The sequence below is a fragment of the Peromyscus californicus genome, unplaced genomic scaffold (assembly GCF_007827085.1).
Source record: "Peromyscus californicus insignis strain IS unplaced genomic scaffold, ASM782708v3 Scaffold_14__1_contigs__length_90479793_seg_2, whole genome shotgun sequence".
Classification (NCBI taxonomy): domain Eukaryota; kingdom Metazoa; phylum Chordata; class Mammalia; order Rodentia; family Cricetidae; genus Peromyscus; species Peromyscus californicus.
This window is the reverse complement of record NW_026294436.1, coordinates 5,688,839-5,707,603: the sequence shown is the minus strand read 5'-3', so window position 1 is coordinate 5,707,603 and position 18,765 is coordinate 5,688,839. Positions and strand designations below refer to the sequence as shown.

General features: G+C 45.7%; 1 protein-coding gene across 1 annotated transcript in view; it reads right to left on the bottom strand.

Annotated features, from left to right (window-relative positions):
* Nucleotides 1-18,765, bottom strand: part of Clasp1 (cytoplasmic linker associated protein 1) — a 236,065-nt gene that overhangs the window by 24,909 nt on the left and 192,391 nt on the right. The window contains 4 exon segments of the mRNA XM_052736724.1: nucleotides 5,135-5,285; nucleotides 11,813-11,929; nucleotides 16,031-16,137; nucleotides 17,006-17,149. Of these exon segments, the coding sequence (XP_052592684.1) occupies nucleotides 5,135-5,285; nucleotides 11,813-11,929; nucleotides 16,031-16,137; nucleotides 17,006-17,149 (519 nt within the window).

Below are 18,765 nucleotides of genomic sequence, written 5' to 3'. Positions count from 1 at the left end.
AGAAGCCCGGCTGAGCAAGTCATGAAGAACAAGTCCGTGAGCATCACCCACGCACCCACCCCCAACCCCAGGTCTTTGCATCAGTTGACTTCCCTTAGGGATGGACTGAACTATAAGCAGAAACAAACCTTTCCTTCCTCTTTTTTTTTTTTTTTTTTTTTTTTTTTGGTTTTTTGAGACAGGGTTTCTCTGTGTAGTTTTGGTGCCTGTCCTGGATCTCTCTCAGTAGACCAGGCTGGCTTTGAACTCACAGAGGTCCGCCTGGCTCTGCCTCTCGGGTGCTGGGATTAAAGGTGTGCACCACCACCTCCCAGCCCCTTCCCTCCTCAAGCTGCTTTTGCTCATGGTGTTCTATCCCAGCAACAGAAATGTAACTGAGACCTGGGATCAGGACTTTACCTTGGGCACATTTGCCTGTTCAGCCCCTACATGACAACTATGAGAACATGTCTGGGCTAAGTGCTGCAATGGGCAGCCTATTTCCTCACCTGGACATGATTTCTAGGAATCTGGAACAGACTGCTGATTCCCACAAAAGTGAATTTGTGCTGCTAACAAGATACAACCAACATTGTATGTTTATATATTTTTAAAGTTATGGTAAATACACATACCCTATCATTTCAACCATACATAATCATGGTTCAATGACATTAGATACATTCACTATTTTGTGTAATCATCAACACTAGCTATACCCCAAACTTTCTCATTATTCCCCCAAATCCTACACCCAATAATGAACAATTCCCCTGCCCCCACAAAACTTGAGTTTATTCTCTACTCATCTGCTATGCTAGGTATCTCAGGTAAAGGAAGTAAGAAAATACTAGCTCCTTTGCAACTGGCTTATTTCACTTGGCATTATGCATTTAAAGTTCATCTAGGTTATAACACAGGTCAGATTTCTTCCCTTTGGAGGGCTGCCTGCCACATCTTTACCCTTGCACCTGCTGATCCACATTGGGGTTGTGTTCACCTCGGCTGCCATGACTAATGCTACTGTAAATGCTAGCCTACGATACCTGTCTGAATCCTCGCTTGCAACTCTCTGCACATATACCTCATAGAAGATCTGGAATGCATTTGTCATTGACACCTACAAATAAGATTCTATATTATACTTAAGATACAGAGAATAGGCCTGGAGAAATGGCTCAGCGGTTAAAAGCACTGACTGCTCTTCCAGAGGTCCTGAGTTCAATTCCCAGCAACCACATGGTGGCTCACAACCATCTATAATGGGATCTGATTCCCTCTTCTGGTGTGCGTGAAGACAGGTCACTCATATATATAAAATAAATAAGTATTTTTTAAAAGGTCCATAGAATAAATAATATAGGCATAGATCTCCACAAATTCAGACCAACAAGGTATAGACTATACCTCAATAGCAGCTCACTGAGTAGAAGGTAATTCACGGGTGACTTTGTAACTCTTACTATGTGTGTGTGTGTGTGTGTGTGTGTGTGTGTGTGTGTGTGGTGTACATCACACACAAGTTGGCAGTCAGAGGACCGCTTCACGGAGTCCGTTCTCTGTCCACCTTTGTGTATCAGGGACTGAACTGAGCAGTAAGTGTTTTTACCCTTTGAGCCACCTTCTCAGCCCTCCAATCTTACTTTTTTGTGTATTAGTTCTTTTCTGTCTTTCTCTTCATATAGATTTTGCAAAGATGGGCATTCCAATACACATACAATTGACATTTTTTTGTTGTTGTTGTTTCCCTCACTGCATAAGCAATTCATGTGTAAAGTTTTGTAGACTAATACTGAAACATGATACTTTGTGGAAATAATGCCGTTCTTTTCTTTTGCTGAGTTCTTTACTTAGAATAAATTATGGGTAAAGTTGACAATCATGTGTGTTAAATATAATCCTAGCTGGGTGGTGGTGGCCCATGCTTTTAATCCCAGCACCTAGGAGGCAGAGGCGGATCTCTGTGGCCTCTTTGAGGCCAGCCTGGGCTACAGAGTGAGTTCCAGGAAAGGCTCCAAAGCTACACAGAGAAACTTTGTCTTGAAAGACATACATACATACATACATACATACATACATACATATATACATATATAATTATATTTATTATAATATATATATAATCCTATTGACTTCCAGACAATTCCATTAATCTCACATAGCACCTGCATTTCACTAAAGCATTATAATCTCTCTTACATTCAATGTTACAATGTCTACTGAAAGCAGACTGGAACCTGGATACCTGTTCCCTGTACCTCTGTAACTGCTCAGAATGGATTTTCCAACATTTTCAACACTGCCATTGCCTACCAGCTTTGACTTGCGTCCGTGCGCTGCCTTGGCAGGCCAGACCTACGTGTGCACTTGAGGAACAAGTCCACTGGCTCTGACTTCCCCTCAGCCTCTTAGCTGAAAGTGTGTCTGTACTGGTCAGTTCCTGACAACGCGACACCAATTAGCATTACACGGACTATGTGAGGGGAAGAGGGAACAGTTAGGAAGGCTTCCATTAGACTAGCCTGTGGGCATGTCTGTACGGCATCTTCTTACTTAATGACTGATGAAGAGGGCCCAGCGCACTGTGGGTGGAGCCACTCCTGAGCAGGCAGTCTTGGGTTGTGTAAGCAAGCCATGAGGAGGAAGCCAGGACACAGTGTTCCTCTGCACTCTCTGCTCCAGGTCTTGCTTCCAGTTTCTGGCCTTGGCTTCCTGCAAAATGCTTGACTCTAAGTTGTAAGATGAAATAAACCATTTCTTCCCTGTCTGAATTGGGGTTTCTGTTGCTGTGAGAAAGCACCATGACAGAAACAACTTGGTGGGAGAAAAGGTTTATTTCAGCTTCCAACTCTGAGGTCACACTCCCTCACCAAAAGAAGTCAGGGTAGGAACTCGGGGCAGGAACACAAAGACAGGAACTGAAGCAGAGGCCATGGAGGAACACTGCTTCCTGGCTGTCTCCTCATGGTTTGCTCAGCCTGCTTTCTTAAAGCACTCAGGGCCACTGGCCCAGGGGTGGCACTGCCCACAGTGAGCCTGGACCTCCTACATCCATCCTCAATAAAGAAAAGTCTGTATACATTTAGACTACAGGGCTGCTAGTGAGTATTCTGGTGTGTATTTGATCGACTCCACTGAGGAAGAGCCTGTGCATAGGAAGGGCTGTCTGTACTTCAGGGAGGGACTATTTATGACAGATACCATGACAAGCTGAGTACACTAGGAACACATATCAGAGGTGGAGCTGCGTGTGGTTCAGTTGTCAGCACTGGTTCAATGTCCAGTTCTACATATACGCAAACAGATCAAAATCTGATGCCTTAATTACCAATGGCACTGTAGCCCTGACAACCTGTCCCTTTTACATCATGGGCCCCCAGGAAGCGTGAGGTTTCTTGGGCCTCGCCATCTTTTCTTTCTCTTGTCAATTTTTACTCCTTTCAATTCTTATCAAAGCACTTTTGTGTTTTTAAAACATAGAAAGCCCAGCAGGGACGACCAAACCAAACTAGTGGGAACTCATGAAAGTTGGATCAAAGGCTGTGGAGCTTGCATGGGACTGGACTAGGCCCTCTGCATGGTGAGACAGATGTGTAGCTTGATTTGCTTGGGGGGCCCCCTGGCAGTAGGATCAGAATCCATCCCTGGTGCATGAGCAGGCTTTCTGGAGCCCACTACCTATGATGGAACACCTTGTGCAGCCTTGAGGCAGTAGGAGGGGCTTGGATTTGCCTCTACTGGATGTGCCTCCCCATGGGAGGCCTTGCCTTCTTGTGGGAGGGGACTGGGGGGTGGATTGGGAGGGGGAGGCTGAGGGGGTGGGAGGAGGGAAGAGGGGGATCTTTGATTGGTGTGTAAAATGAACGAAAAAATTTTCTTAATAATAATAAAAAAAAACATAGAAAGCACTGAAATGACCCCAAACAGAACACTGGGTGTCCACTTGCGGCACATCCACATGGTAAATCATCATGCATGCAAGTTCACATGGACTTCCCACGAGGAAAGTGGGTTGTCTTCCCTGAAGCTCTGTCCCTGGTCCCCCAGGACCTCACCCCTTGGCTTCTTTCCCATCTTCCCAGTTGTGCTTCCCTGGACTGCTCCTCAGGACGCTGTCCTCACCTGGTGTTGGGGCGCTTTACCCTTCACTTTCTTTTCAGACCACAGACTCACTCTTCAGTGCCTCTCAAGTCTCTACTCTGGCCTCCGTCACTGACTTTCTAGGTTGGCTTAGCTGTCATGGGCACTGCAATCCACACGTACCCACAGATAGAATCACGGCGTTCTCAATGCATCACTGCGCTTGCTCACTCTCTTCTCCTTCTCAGATATTATAACCTCACCAGATCACCTGTCTCAAGAGCACAGGAGACTTCTGGGCCCTCTGTTAAGGCCTTTTCCTCTAGCTCAGTGGTTCTCAACCTTCCTTAATGCTGTGACCCTTTAATACAGTTCCTCATGTTGTGGTGACCCCCAACCCTAAAATTATTTTTGTTGCTATTTCATAACTGTAATTTTGCTGTTATAAATCATAATGTAAATATCTGTGTTTTCTAATGGTCTTGGATGGCCTTTGTGAAAGAATCATTCAACCCCCAAAGGGGCTGCGACCCACAGGCTGAGAACTGCTGCTCTAGGGTCCCTGGTTCCCTAGAGCTGGGCTTTCAGACACTCAGATACATTCTACCATGCCAAGCTTTTTGTTTTGTATTATTATTTATTTATTTATTTATTTATCTATTTATTTATTTATTTTGAGACAGGTGTTTCAAGGTTTCTTGAGCTCTGGCTGTCCTAGAACTCACTCTGTGGATTAGGCTGGCCTTTCAGAGATCTGCCTGCCTCTGCCTCCCAAGTTTTAATGTGGTTCTGAACTCAAGCTCTCATACCTGTGTGGCAAGTACTTTACTGACTGAGCATCACTTGGGCCCAGACTCACCATGTTATCACATCACAGAAGCAGAACATGTCCAAGACAGATGAATAAAATCTGAGAATCTCTCCCGAAATGTCTTTAAACTGTCTTAGGCCTCTAACAACACTATCATTTTAACACCAGAGTAGAAAACAGTGTCACCAGGGAGTTCAGTGTGGGAAAGACTCAAGTCCGCTGCCACTCAACTGACACAGCTGTCCACTGGCCCAGGATACTCACGATATCACAATCCTTCTTGCCATCTCGCTTAATTGGCTCGTTCAGGTCCTCTTGGCTTCGGAAGCTGAACTTTTCAATGGCTTCTGTAACTCCACGCAAAGAGCTGTAGATTTCTTCAGAGTTTAGGTTCTCTGTATCATAGTCCAGCATGCTATAATTTAAAAGAAAAAAAAAAGCATTTTTTGAAAAATGGAGGTATGTGTAAAAAACCAAGACACCGGCCTACATGATTTGGAGTAAGACTAATTATACTTGGGGTCTTTTGGTTAGTTGGGATGAAAAGGGGGCAGCTCTTGTCAGGGCACCGCCACTGTCCATCTTTCACGTCCAAGCTGGCCCCAGACACATCACACAGCACCCAGGAACCAGTGAGGAACAACAAAACCACAAGAATGTGTGAACTCAGGAGTGACATCGGTGACTGGATGCACAAGGTAATGGAGGTGGAAAAGTGACTTTCTTTTCTTGGAGATGAAAAAAGGTGGTTTGGTTGTTACTGGTCTCAAATGTACAAACTCTAGAGGAACAGGCACATGGAAATAAGCTCGGATTACAGAGAGCCTTCTGAAGAGTAGAGCAAACCAGTTCACAGGACCAGGCTATGCACACCAGAATCCAATCTGGAGAAACAAGTAAGACCCTACCCCGAAAAAATACAAGACACCAGCTTGGGAGTCGAAGTCAGATCTACCCTCACCAGGCTCCTGGGGCTCTACTTCCCACGTGGTATACCCAGGAGCTTGCTGGGAATATCAGATTCTTTTATTAAAGCAAATCTTAAAGAGATGAGCCACCTTCCTGGATGAACATCTAAAAACACTTCTAGAAACAATACTAGTCCTTTATGGGAAAGTGATGTCAATTGCTGTCCTTTGAGACACTAATAATAATGAAACATGAAACAAATGGTTTTCAAAAAGAAAAAAGGAGTCTTGGTGTCTTGCAGTATGTCAGCTAATGTTCTTCAGATGTGTGAAAGGGCACTGAACAAAGAGGGCCACGAGAAAACACCCACACCTCCCCTCACTGAGAATTCAAGACAAGCAGCACAGGACGGGTAGACAACAGAGAAAGCAAAGCATGCTGGGACATCAGCCAAGGACGGTTGAAGCACTGCTTGCTTTAGAAAGCATTTGTGGTAGCTTCAGTGAGACTGTCTCCCAGAAGCTCTGGCATTTGAATAACCGGTCCATAGTTGGTGGCACTCTTTGGGGGGCGGGTGTTAGGAGGTGTGGCCTCGCTGGAGAACTATATCACTGGCTATGGGCTTTGAGAACAAAAAGCCTTGCCTACATCCCAGTTTGCCCTCTGCATCATGCTCGCTTTTGAAGATATGAACTCTGGGCTTCCTGTTCTTGCCACCGTGCCTGCCTACTGCCATGCCTGCCTGCCATGATGGACTCTTATCCCTCTGAAACTGTAAACCTAAATAAACTTTCTGTCTTGGTCAGAAGTTGGTGCTAGAGACTGAAGAACCTGGCCGTGTGGTTGTTTGGAGGAATGTGGAAGACTTGGGAGCCATCATGCAGGAGCCCAGAAGACAGTAAGTAGTGCTGAGAGCAATGCAGACCGCAGCCGCTCAAGCTCATGAGGCTTCAGAAGGGAACAGAACTAGGAACTGGGCCGGAGAACTTTCTTGTGATATTTTGAGAAAGAATCTGGCTGCCCTTGTCCGAAGAAGCTGCCTGAGGCTAAATTAAAAAGTAATGGACTAATTTCTTTGGAGGAGGAAATTTCAAGACAGGATAACATTGAGTCCGTGGCATGGCTGTTACTGACAACACTTGTGCAGTCTACAAGTGCGGCAGAGAGAGACAGAGACTGCACACTGTGGAGACAAACAGTGCTAAGATGCTCCATGTCGTCGTCAAGATCTGTGCTACAGGAGGCTATGGCGGATAACGCAGTGTCTCTTCTGTGACACTATATACTGGAAATCTGTAACTTATCTTGCTTTTCCAGGGTTACAAGTAAGAGATTCCTAAAGTCTCTGAAGAGACTTTGGGCTTTCTGACTATGAGAACTTTTGAAGTTGGACTAAATACACTTTGCATGATCATATAACAATGAGTGTATGGGGGCCAGGGAGTGAAATTTAGTAGTTTGAATGAGAATGTCCCACACAGGCTCTGATATTTGATCTTTTGGTTCCCAGTTAGTAGCACTGTTTGGGGGTTTAGGAGGTGTGTCCTTGAAAGTACATCACTAGGGGGTGGGCTTTGAGCATTTATGTTTATAGTCTCGCCCCAGTTTGTTCTTCCTGCTTCCTGCTTATGGTTTGAAGATGTGAGCTCTCAGCTTCCTGCTGCCATGCCTGCTACTTCCTGCCATGATCCCTTTGGAACCATAAGCCCAAATTAACTCTTCTTCCTGTAAGCTCCTTGGTCATGATATTTTATCACAGTGACAGAAAAGTAACTAACACAGTATTCGAGAAAGGATGAGATGCTGGAAACAAATTTCACTTATAGAAAGTCCTGAGCTAGCTGAGGTGCTGTGCACTTGGACAATCCTTGCCTGGACACAAACAAGCAAGCGGCATTGCTAGTTCTTCCACAACGTGAGAGCTGAAGAGCAAGGTGTCCACTGCTGAGATCTGTTTCTAATGACAACACTGTCTAGCCATATATGGTACAAGAAGTAAGTTTCCTTCTTGTCAAACACAATCGGAACTGGGTAAGTGTCATGGAGTGGCCAGATCTCGGCCTGCTGGAGGGTGCAATGATCCAGATGTTTTCTAATGTTGGCTACAGCAACATCCCTGAGCTGACTCTCTGAGTGGAAGCTACTGGCCTAGCACTGCACAACTGGTCCACATGGAATCCCTCATTCCTGATAAATGGAAGGAAGCACACATCAGCTGGACTAGGAGAGTTCAGATAACACGTGCCAACTCAAAGACTGGCCTTGGCACTCAGTGAAATGAAACACGAGCCCTGAACACATCTGCAGCTGAAGCCAATGTGTGCACCCACAAGAAGTTAAATTGAAACCAGACCGAGCAGAACTCATGGGTTCTAGGCATTCTCAGGTCACAGGCTGTCCCCAAGGGCAACTCTCCAGAAGTGTTAAAAGTATGACTGGAGAGGGAGTTCCATGTTCCTTTCCTAGGCACTCTGCAACACCAGCTTACATTCAGAAGTGTTTATACATCTGACCAGTACACTATTTTCATATAGAAAGATTGAATATTATGACTCAAATAAAATATATATACAAGATGTAAAAGAATGCCTTAAATACTTTTAATCACAACAACCAAAGGTAATAGCATTGCCCATGCAAAAGAAAAAAAAAAAAACTCAAAGAATTGAGAGAGTGATGGATGGACGAGAGGTGGTCTGGAGGAACGGTCAACCTTTTAAGGGATGTCACAATATTATTTTCCACGTGTTGCTTCAGAGAATGTTGGCTTTCAGATAAATTCACCCCGTGATTTTCAACCCAAACGCCCTTAAAATATTTCATTTCAGTTCAAATGACTGCGCCATCACAACAGCCTCTTCTGAAGATAACAAAGGCTCTGCCAGCTCTTGTTCCCTTCTCCATTTCCAGGAATGAACCAACTCCAGCTGCCAAGTTGGGAGCATTGTGGGTGTCCACACTCTCCTGAGGCTATTCCTCGAGGATTACTTGTTCCAGTGTCTCTCGGGAGGAAGCTGAGTTCTAGGTGTGAGAGACAACTGCTGTCCAGTGATGGGCATCATCCCCCTGTCTGTCTTTTCTATGATATCTATGGATTAATCTTTTTAAAGATCAATACCCTTTAAGTCTCTGCTTCTCAGGAAAAAAAAAGAATTTCCCAGGAAGGCTGTCATCAGGAAGTGGGTTGGACAAACAACCCTAAATCTCTTTTTAAAAGACTTAAGCTTTTATTTTTGTGTATGTATGTGCATGTGTGTGTGTGCATGCTCGCACAGGTACTCACAGAGGCCAGGAGCAGGTGTTAGCTCCTAAGAGCTAAAGTTATAGGCATCTGTGAGCCACCTGAAGTAGGCGCTAGGACTGAAACTGATAGAGCCCCAACCTGAGACTTGAGGGATGACACAGGGGGCCCAGGGGGAGGACCCAGAAGTAGACCATGAAGAGGCTGGTGAGGTGAACCTGCACATGGCACATAATGCCCCATTTCAGTTTGGAGACAATCCCAGGACATAATCTTTCAGGTTAAAGACCAGGTCTTGATCACCTGTAAACATCAGATTAGACCCCAGGGCTTCCTCAGGAGTCTCAGATTAGGAAGAGTAACTCAGCCAGCCAAGAAACAGTCTGAGGTCCTGTTACCCAACACTGCCGCCTCAAGCAGCCCAGTGACTGCCCTGTGGAGAACCAGATGGTGGGTGGGAAGGGGCACTGCGTCAGGACACCAAGAAGAAACCGAACGGGGAGAGAGGAAGGTTGCTCTCTGAACCTTTCTTTTCTGTTGTTTGGGGAGACTACCACACAAAGAAAGAGAGTCATTTCCACTCAGTCTTCTCTCCTCAGCTGCTCAACACAAGCTCTCCTTACGCTTCCCCTCACCCTCAGTGCTGGACACTGAACCCGGGCCTTGTGCACAACAGGGAAGCCACACCCCAAGCTATCCACTGGGGAGTTAGACTGATGTGTTACTATGTGCTTATGGGAAAGACGGTTCTGGAGAGGGGTGTCCTCTGGACGGCACTCCTGATGGCTGGCTGGAAGATGGCTGGAGTGAGGCTCAGTGTGCGGAAGGACATGCGGGCCAGCATGTTGGGGGACAGTCGATGAAGCGGATCGACACTGGGTGACAAGGGTAACCTCAAAACACAGGGACAAGTGCAGTTATCATTAAAAAGTAGAAAAGTCTGTGCATCAGCTGTCACAGGAACCCATGGCTGCTGCTTTTTGTTTTCCAGACTCGCTTTTTAAATTCTTAAATTTATTATCGTGTGTGTGTGTGTGTGTGTGTGTGTGTGTGTGTGTGTGTGTGTGTTTATGTGTGTGTGTGTGCATGTGCATATGCACAAACACCATGATGTACATGAGGAGGTCCGAGGACAACTTTGTGGAGCTGGTTTCACCTTCCACCTTTATGTGGGTTTCAGGGACTGACCTCAGGTTGTCAGGCATGGGCACATTACCTCACAGACCCTCTGGTTTTCTTTCTTTTCTTTTTAAAAAAAACTCTTATCCTTTTACACAGTTGGATACACACTCCTCTTACAGAGCACAGTGACAGCCGGGCCACCTGTGTTCTGCCCATGCGATGACAGGCTTCTAGGAAAGGCATGCTCTTAGCTTTGGATCTTTTTTTTTAAAGATTTATTTATTATGTATACAAAGTTCTGCCTGCATGTATGCCTGCAGGCCAGAAGAGGGCACCAGATCTCATTACAGATGGTTGTGAGCCACCATGTGGTTGCTGGGAATTGAATTCAGGACCTCTGGAAGAGCAGCCAGTGCTCTTAACCACTGAGCCATCTCTCCAGCCCTAGCTTTGGATCTTTATGACAGCATCCGAGAGACCTAGAACAGGTGTCTGGAGGAACACATAGAGCGTTCTTGGGATCACAGACATAACTGTTTTAAAACCTCACAGAAGGCCTGTCCTTCTAGACCTGTGACACTGTCACTCAGCTGGTGCTGGGCAGCTTCACGTCCCACCAGCAGCCAGTGCAACAAATAATGTCCTATCTGAAAGTAGGGCATCTTTCCCAATTAACGCATTCATTTCTTTGGCAGTACTGGAGACTGAACCTAGGGTCTCAGGCATGCTAGGTAGGAGCTCCACCATAAAATTGGAGCTTTAGCCCTAGGTAGGGCATCTTGAGGGAGATGGGACAATGAAGCTACCTATCCTGGGGGTTTTGTTTGGTTTTGTCAACTTGACTTAAGCTAGAATTATCCGAGAAGAGGAACCTCAGTTAAGAAAATGCTTCTATCATGTTGCTTGTAGGCAACTCTGTGGGGCATTTTCTTGACTAGTGATCGATGTGGGAGGGCACTAAGGGCAGTGTCATGTCCTGGGCAGCTGGTCCTGAGTGGTATGAGATGGCAGGCTGAGCAAGCCATGAGAACAAGCCAGGATGCAGCACTTCTCCACGGCTTCTGCTTCAGTTCCTGCCTGCAGGTTCCTGCCCTGCTTTCTCTGGAGGAGGACTACAAGCTATAAGCTGAAATAAAGCCTTTCCTCCCCAAGCTGCTTTTGGTCATGACGTTTTATCACAGCAGTAAAAAGCAAACTAAGACACTAGCTCTTAGGCCATCCTGTCTGGTTGCTGTGAAACAGCTGATAAGGAAAGTAGTCGGTCTGTGCGTTCGTGCAGAAAGAGCAACTTATGCAGGGCAGAGGTCTTACTCGACCCTGAGCAGAGCTCTTCTGCACCTGACACCCATATTAAGGGAACTGCACCCTGCACTGCCACATGGACATCGTGATGTGCCCTGAATGCCACTCTAGGCCAAACAGCCCATGAGGGTGAATGGTGACGAGTCTGGCTGGGTGGTTAAAGAAGTTACTGTTCTTAGACGGAGCAGCAGCCTGGCTCCCGAGCCTGTTCCTGCTCACACAGCTCACCCAGGCTCCATTCCTGCAAGGCTAAACGGAAGCAAGGCTCACACCAGAGGAGCACAGAGGCTTTCCAAAAGATCCAGAGCAACCTTGGAAACACAATAATATTGTGACATTTTGAACAAATTTAACAGGTAGCATGTTACCTGGGAGAGTAAGAGCGCCTGAGAGTCTTGTGGGAGGGAGCGGTGGGAATGGAGTTAGGCTGAGAAAAGGGAGGTGGGGGCTTCGATAGCCCATCGGCACTCCAACCCCACAACCGACTGCAGTGATCAGAAGAGGAAAATCAGAGAGAGAAACATAGATGCAAAGGGGAGGGGAGGAGGAAGACACTCCAGCAGAGTGTCTTCAAGTCTCCTCTTTCCTGACAAAGTCCCATCAAATTAGCTGGAGCAAAATTTAGTACTTCATACACAGAGAAAAAGAACAGGTTCATCTTACACTTTGCTCCTCGGTATTCTTTTTTTATTCTTTTTCTTTCCCAACCATGGGCTAAGCTGACTTTAAGAGTCAACCGAGATCCCAAGTTTAGTGTACATACCTGTGAGAGGGCACACCTGCCTGCCTGGGCTGGATGTGCACTGGAAGCACTTAGGAGAAACCCTAGTGGTTATTCCTGAAATGACCAGAGGTGACACTCTCAAGACTCAGCTGAAGTGGGAAGGAAGCAAGGAGATGCTCCTGAACCACATTATGGTGACTCAGTACTCAGAGATGGACAGTGCTCCTGCCCTGGGGATCTGGTGGGAGTTCAGGGGACAAGTGCCATCGGAAGGTGGGTACATGGGGGCAGTCAGTCTCAGTTAGCTAGCTCAGAGAAGGAAATAGAATAAAGAAATGAAATGGCATCCCTCTGCTTCTGTATCATCCAAGGAAACTAAAATACATCTGGGAACACAGGTTTCTATTTGCCGGCCACAGTGTCACTACCTGGCCTGGGCTTGTGGAGGTCCCCAGGGAAAGTCCTAACTTCTGCTACAAGTGCAGAGGACGGAATGAGAACACAGGGCAGAGTCCACGGCATCCTGCCTGCTGCAGCACAGTCTGTACATGTGTGGTATGTATGGAGGTCAGAGGACAACCTCAGGGCCAGTACTCAGGTACCTTCTATTTTCTATGTGAGACAAGGCCTCCCCTGCAATCTGGAGCTTCACCAAGTAGCACAGGTAGGCTAGCTTGCATGCACGTTCTGGGAATCTGTTTGTCTTCACCTCTCATCACATTATTGCGGGGAATACGCGCGTTCACCACTGTGCCAGGCCTTTTTAAAACAATTTAAAACTAGGTTCTGAACTCAAGTCCTCATACTTGCAAGGCACATGGCTTACCAACTGAGCCCTCAGCACTTTCAGTACCCACTAACACGGTTCTCACAGCAGGTATCTCTAGGAGTCAGTATCCCTAGGAGGGTCACAGAAGCCATTTGTAGGGAGAACACAGCTGGGAGGTGAGAGGTCATCGTGGTACAGGGTCTAAAGCCCTTCTTGAAGCCACACTCTGGGCTGGGGGAATAGAGGTGCCACTTCACTCTGACAGGAGAAAACATGAGAGCCACTGCAGGGCGGCTTTGCCAGAGGTGGCCATGCAGTTCCATCCTGTTCTAGGACACGCTCATCAGGAGCATCCATCAGACTGGAGCAAGACCCCTGACACTTGGAACTGCAACTCTTTCTCTACCACAAAATCATAATGGGCAAAATGAGCTAAGATACAAGTATTTGTTAAACGATGAAAAAACACATAGGTCATAAATCTCTGCTCAAATATCATGTCATACTTGTTCATTAGCTGGGAACAGCAGGCTGCCATTCTTCTCTCACAACTGATCGTGATGAGATCGTTTACAAAGAGTCAGCCTGCTGGCATCTCTGATTGCCACTGGGTTGATGAAAAGAACTTCCTCACGGGACAAATCTAAAGCTAGCATCATATTAGCGCTGCCACGGCTTTTGAACCAGCCCTTATTATCACTACCATCAAATCACAGAACTTTTGGACAAAAAAAAAAATGTTTAAATCCTAGTTCATCTTGATGTTCAGAATTCAGTAAAAAACAAATAACTGTTCTTTTTTTCTTCAGAATAAAAAGCTAACACTTTATAGTCCAGATCATGCTTCAAGGGTACCACTCAGAAACATGGCGGAGGCTGCACGTGACGTGTGTATCACTCTCTCGAGACGTGGCAAGCTATTCAACTCTTCTGCTGAGTCTAAAGCTTCATTTCTTTTATAATTTCCCTAGTGGAAAGCATGGCGCCCACTTGAGAGTTTCTTCCAATGATACAACCAGGAGGGGCAGTTTCTACCAGGAAACAAACCATCTCTCCTGTTGAGCTCAGGCTGGGGCAGGCTGGCCAGATGTCTGAGCACTGAAGGGGGGCATTTTTTTTTTTTTAAAGAAAGAACTAAATAATTCCCTAAAAAAAGATTTGGCAACAAGAAAATATGTAGGCCACAGCCAGGCCTTTTGATATTGAAAATAAACCTCTTCATTTCTTTCAACTAAGAGTTAAAAAAAAAGCTATGGTTAAGAATTAATGGAAATTTTTAATGATTTGGAGATCTACAAAGATTAATTTCTAGCCAGTTCTTTGATAGATTCTACTAGCACACCCACCCATTTTTTTAAACTTAGGCATTTAAAAAACAAAATAGTAAAATGCTTCATTTGAGGTATCTTTTCTTATTACCTAATAATGCAATAACTAAAAGATATGATACATGAACTATGCATTATGGAAGAAAAGACTTCTCAGTTAACAGTGCAGAGCATCATGTCTAGACAAAGCAACAATTTGTAGAGAATATGCATTTTCCATCAAATTTTCACTGTCTGGATTGGACCCTGGTCACTTAGGACAAAACATATACTTCAGAGATCTTAGTAGCCAATCACACTGGGGGAAGGGCAGATGTATTTTCATCAGCTTCTGGTCACACTGTCTAATTCTAACAACACACTGAAATCCTGACAACATAGATCGAATCTGGAGATGTAACAGCAGACCAGATATTACAGATCAGGTATCACGTACAAAGCAATACAAAAACAGCAAGCTGCTATAACAGCTTGTAAGACACATGCTTTCAAACAAACAAACAAACAAACTAATAAACACACATACAACATGCTTTCCCCAAGAGAAAACCGATATCCTTTGTTCTATAATATTGATAGTATATCTGGGGCCTGGAAAGAACTCTACTGGTAAGAAAGAAATTCACAAAAAGTTACTTTTAAAAGTGTGTGCCAGGCTTGGTCTCACATACTGTAATACCAGCACTGGGGGAAGTGAGGCACGGGATTGGGAATTCAAGGTTATCTTCTGCTATATGGTCAGCCTGGCTAAGAGACCCTGTCTCAAAGGGAAAACCAAACCAGGAATAAACGTGGCCATCTTTGCAGCAGACGGAGGCCTTGACCAGGGAAGGGCACATTTAGCATATTCTCTCTGCATTTTAAGACCTCATGACAGCACTACAGGACAAAAGTCTTCGAGATTCTCACAGTCCAAAGACCTTGACTTCGCATAGATAAAACACAGCACTTGTGGCCCTTGCTGGTCTAGAAAATTTGTGGCTTCATAGAAGCACCACTCTGCGGGGCTAGGTAATGCCAACCCACAAGAGGGAGTCATCAAAGTCTCTCTGCAGACCTCTAACAAGCCCTAAGACAGAGCGCTTTCTCCTTTGAAGTCACAGCCCACTGTTGGGCATGGTGGTGTATGACTGTAATCTCAGCGACCTGGAGCTAAGGCAAGATACATACGGAAAGTTCCAGGCCAGTCAGGACCACATAGTAGACCCTGTCTCGCAAAATAAAAACAAGCAAGTAAGAAGTTAACCCCCGACTCTGTAAGGCCACTGTGCGTGGTTCTCGTGGTCCTCACAGGAATCTACGTACGGAACCTTGTGACGCTCAGGTCCCCAGCCACTGTCTTTTCAGAGCAGCATCTGCTTTAAATGGGACATGGGCAGGCCTGCAGCGGCTCCCTGACTTGAAAACTACATCAGGCTTGGTGTAGACCCTGAGGGGTTTATAGGTAACTCAATAAATACCATTAGGGCTCTCCAGCTCTTAGAGGACAGCTGACAGGCTTCCTCCGGGGGTCATGGGACCTCAGTTTTAAAATCGATGAGGTACCAGGCTTAGTGTTTAGAGCTAGCAGAACTACAGAGAACACAGAGCACAAGCTGCTCACTGCAACACGGGAGTTAACTGCCAGAGACCACACAGTTACAAGTAGAGGGAGGAGTGGAATCTACTCCCCTGGTTCTGAGCACTCTGCTAACAAGCTGAAGTCTAAGCCAGGCTGCATGGAAAGCAGGCATCTTCAGTTTTCACTTCTGTGGAGTGAGCTTACCTTGGAGATAGTCCCCCGTGGGAACAGTTGGTAGGTGAGGTCAGGGGGCTGGTCCTGCTGCTGGGGTGTCGGGAAGGCGTCCGGCCAATTGTATTGCTTGGAGATCCCTGGAGCAAAGGAGTGTAGGTATCATTGTCTAAAGACCTTCTCGAAAATCCAAATCCAACTCCACTTTGTCTCTTAAGCCATGTGTAAATGGGTAGGAGCTGTCCACAATGTCCCCCAGTCCCGGCCTCCACAAATTATTAGCTGATGGACAGATAACTGCTCTGTAGGAATCCCTGGAGCTTAATGACCATCGTCAGCTTATGGTGGTTATTACTGACTCCTATCTGACGGGATCCAGAATCACTAGACGTGTCTGTGAGAAACTTCCAAGACTGGATTAATTATGGTGGACGATCCACCCTGAACACCGGCAGTTCATCCCACTGAAGGCTGGAGTGCCAGGCTGCACAGAAGGAAGAGGGTGAGCTGAGCATCAGTAAACAGCCACTACTTTCTTAGCTACAGATGCAGCGTGACCGGCTGCCCCTCCTGCCTGCTGCTTTTGGCATCCCCGTCATGGTGACTGAACCATCCTGGAAATGTGAACCAAAACAAATCCTCCCTTCCCTCAGCTCCTCTTGTCAGAGCAATGAGAAAAGGAACTACCACAGCTGTGCTAGCCTGATATACACAGTCAAGCATTTCTCTCATGACAGAGCTAAAATATCTAAGACAGACTCAAAGACTGACTGAATAATAGAACAACTGAGTGAACAGTTAACTGACTCAACAACCTTACCCTAAGAGAAAGGCCACATATGAGTACCAAGTCCATTCACTTCCAGGGCGGATGCCAGGATCAGAAAGGACCCCAACCTCCACAGGCTCACAGCTATTAACAAAGAACAGGGAAGTCGGCTGTCTATCAGCCTTGCAGCTGGGTGGGTCACTTGGCGGTCAGGACCGAACCACAACCAGGGCACTTACCACACTGGTGTTACTGGAGTTCTTGAGGTGGTTATGCAGGAGTTTGGTGGCACCATCCTGGAATGTTTTTGGCAAGGCACCAAGTAACATGGTAAATTCAGGCGTGTTCAATTCAAACAGAGAGATCAGCACAATCTGTGCTGCCTGGAAAGAGAAGGCATAGCTAAGAGATGTCTAACACCACGTCTCAACAGTGTTCACTAACGCTCCTTCACAAGGAGAGCATTTCTGTAGAACTGAAATCTGGAGAAAATGGTCGCATCAGTCAGAGAGAGCCCGGCTTTTATCAGGAACATGTAGATGTATCCAACCTTCTTATTAAATAATAAACACAGAACCAATGCAAAGAAGAAAGCCAAGAGGTCAGAGCTAAGAGCTAAAACCTTACCCTTCCTCCTGCGGTGGTCCTACCTCTCCGAACCAGAGCTACCCCTGTGTTAAAGTCTTTATATAGAGTTCCTGTCCTGCCTTCTCATTGGTTGTAAACCCAACCACATGACCGCCTCCTCACGGCCTGTCTGTATAGGCCTCCAGGTTTTCCATGATTGGTATTAAGATTAAAAGCATGTGTATCCAATAATGGCTGTATCCCTGAACACAGCTTCTGTTTTAATTCCCTGCTTTTGTTTTAATGCCCTGGTCTTGACATACTTCTTTTGTTGTCTAGCACTAGGAAGGAAGTCACTAAATAGAACAATAAGAACATACTAGATGTTTAAGATTGCTCTCACTCCAGTGAGAGCTGGACAGGCTGGCAGTGTACCCCGGTGCAGCCTGGGAAGAGGAAGCTTCCCGGTAAACCATTGCTGGGTTTATCCTGGGACATTCCACCCACTGCACTTGACTAAGAAACTACCAATTTTAAATACACATGAAAACTTTCTTTTTTTATGCCTAAGAACCAAGGACACAGACTTTGGGGAAACAAACGGGATCCCGATGATAGACAAGAGTACACTTTGGGAAGTGTTTTATTAACTGAGGTAACAATGCATAGACATTGGCAGTGCTGGTGCACCTGGGAAGGCAATGAGCTAAAACAGGAGACAGGGACTTTCCCACAAGCCAAGTGCTCCTCAGGGAGTCAGGCCCAAAGACTCCGGAATGAATGAGGAGGCTGACGCACAGATGCCAAAGCGGACAGGGTGGCACACACCTTTATCCCAGCACGGCAGGCAGAGAAGATCCCAGTTAGGGCAGCCTGGTCTATACAGTGAGCTCCAGGCCAGCCAAGGGTGAAGAGTGAGGTGTTGTACTAAACAACCACCAAAAAAAAAACCACCTCAAAAACTAAGCTGAAAGATGCTTCTGGTAAATGCCAATTGTCATTTCTTGTTCATTTCTAAGAGTCAAGAGAAAGGAAAAAGACATTATGCAAAACTATTTCTAAAGATACAATAGTTTCTTTATAGTCTTTAGAAATAGTTTCTATTTCATTTTAACTAACTATATGGTATCTTTTTTCAGAGGCTATAAATTTTAGAATTGCAGTCAAGTATTTGGGATATTTTTCCAGACATAGGCTCACATGAAAAACTAAGTAGAATGATATTTTTCTTTCTTTCTTTTTCTTTCTGTCTTTTTTTAAATTTTTTGAGACAGGGTTTCTCTGTTTAACAGTCCAAGCTGTTCTAGAACTTGCTTTGTAGACCAGGCTCATCTTGAACTCATAGAGATCCGCTTGCTTCTGCTCCCAAGTGCTGAGATTAAAGGTGTGCACCACCACCACCCAGCTAGAATGATATTCTTCATGGGACAAA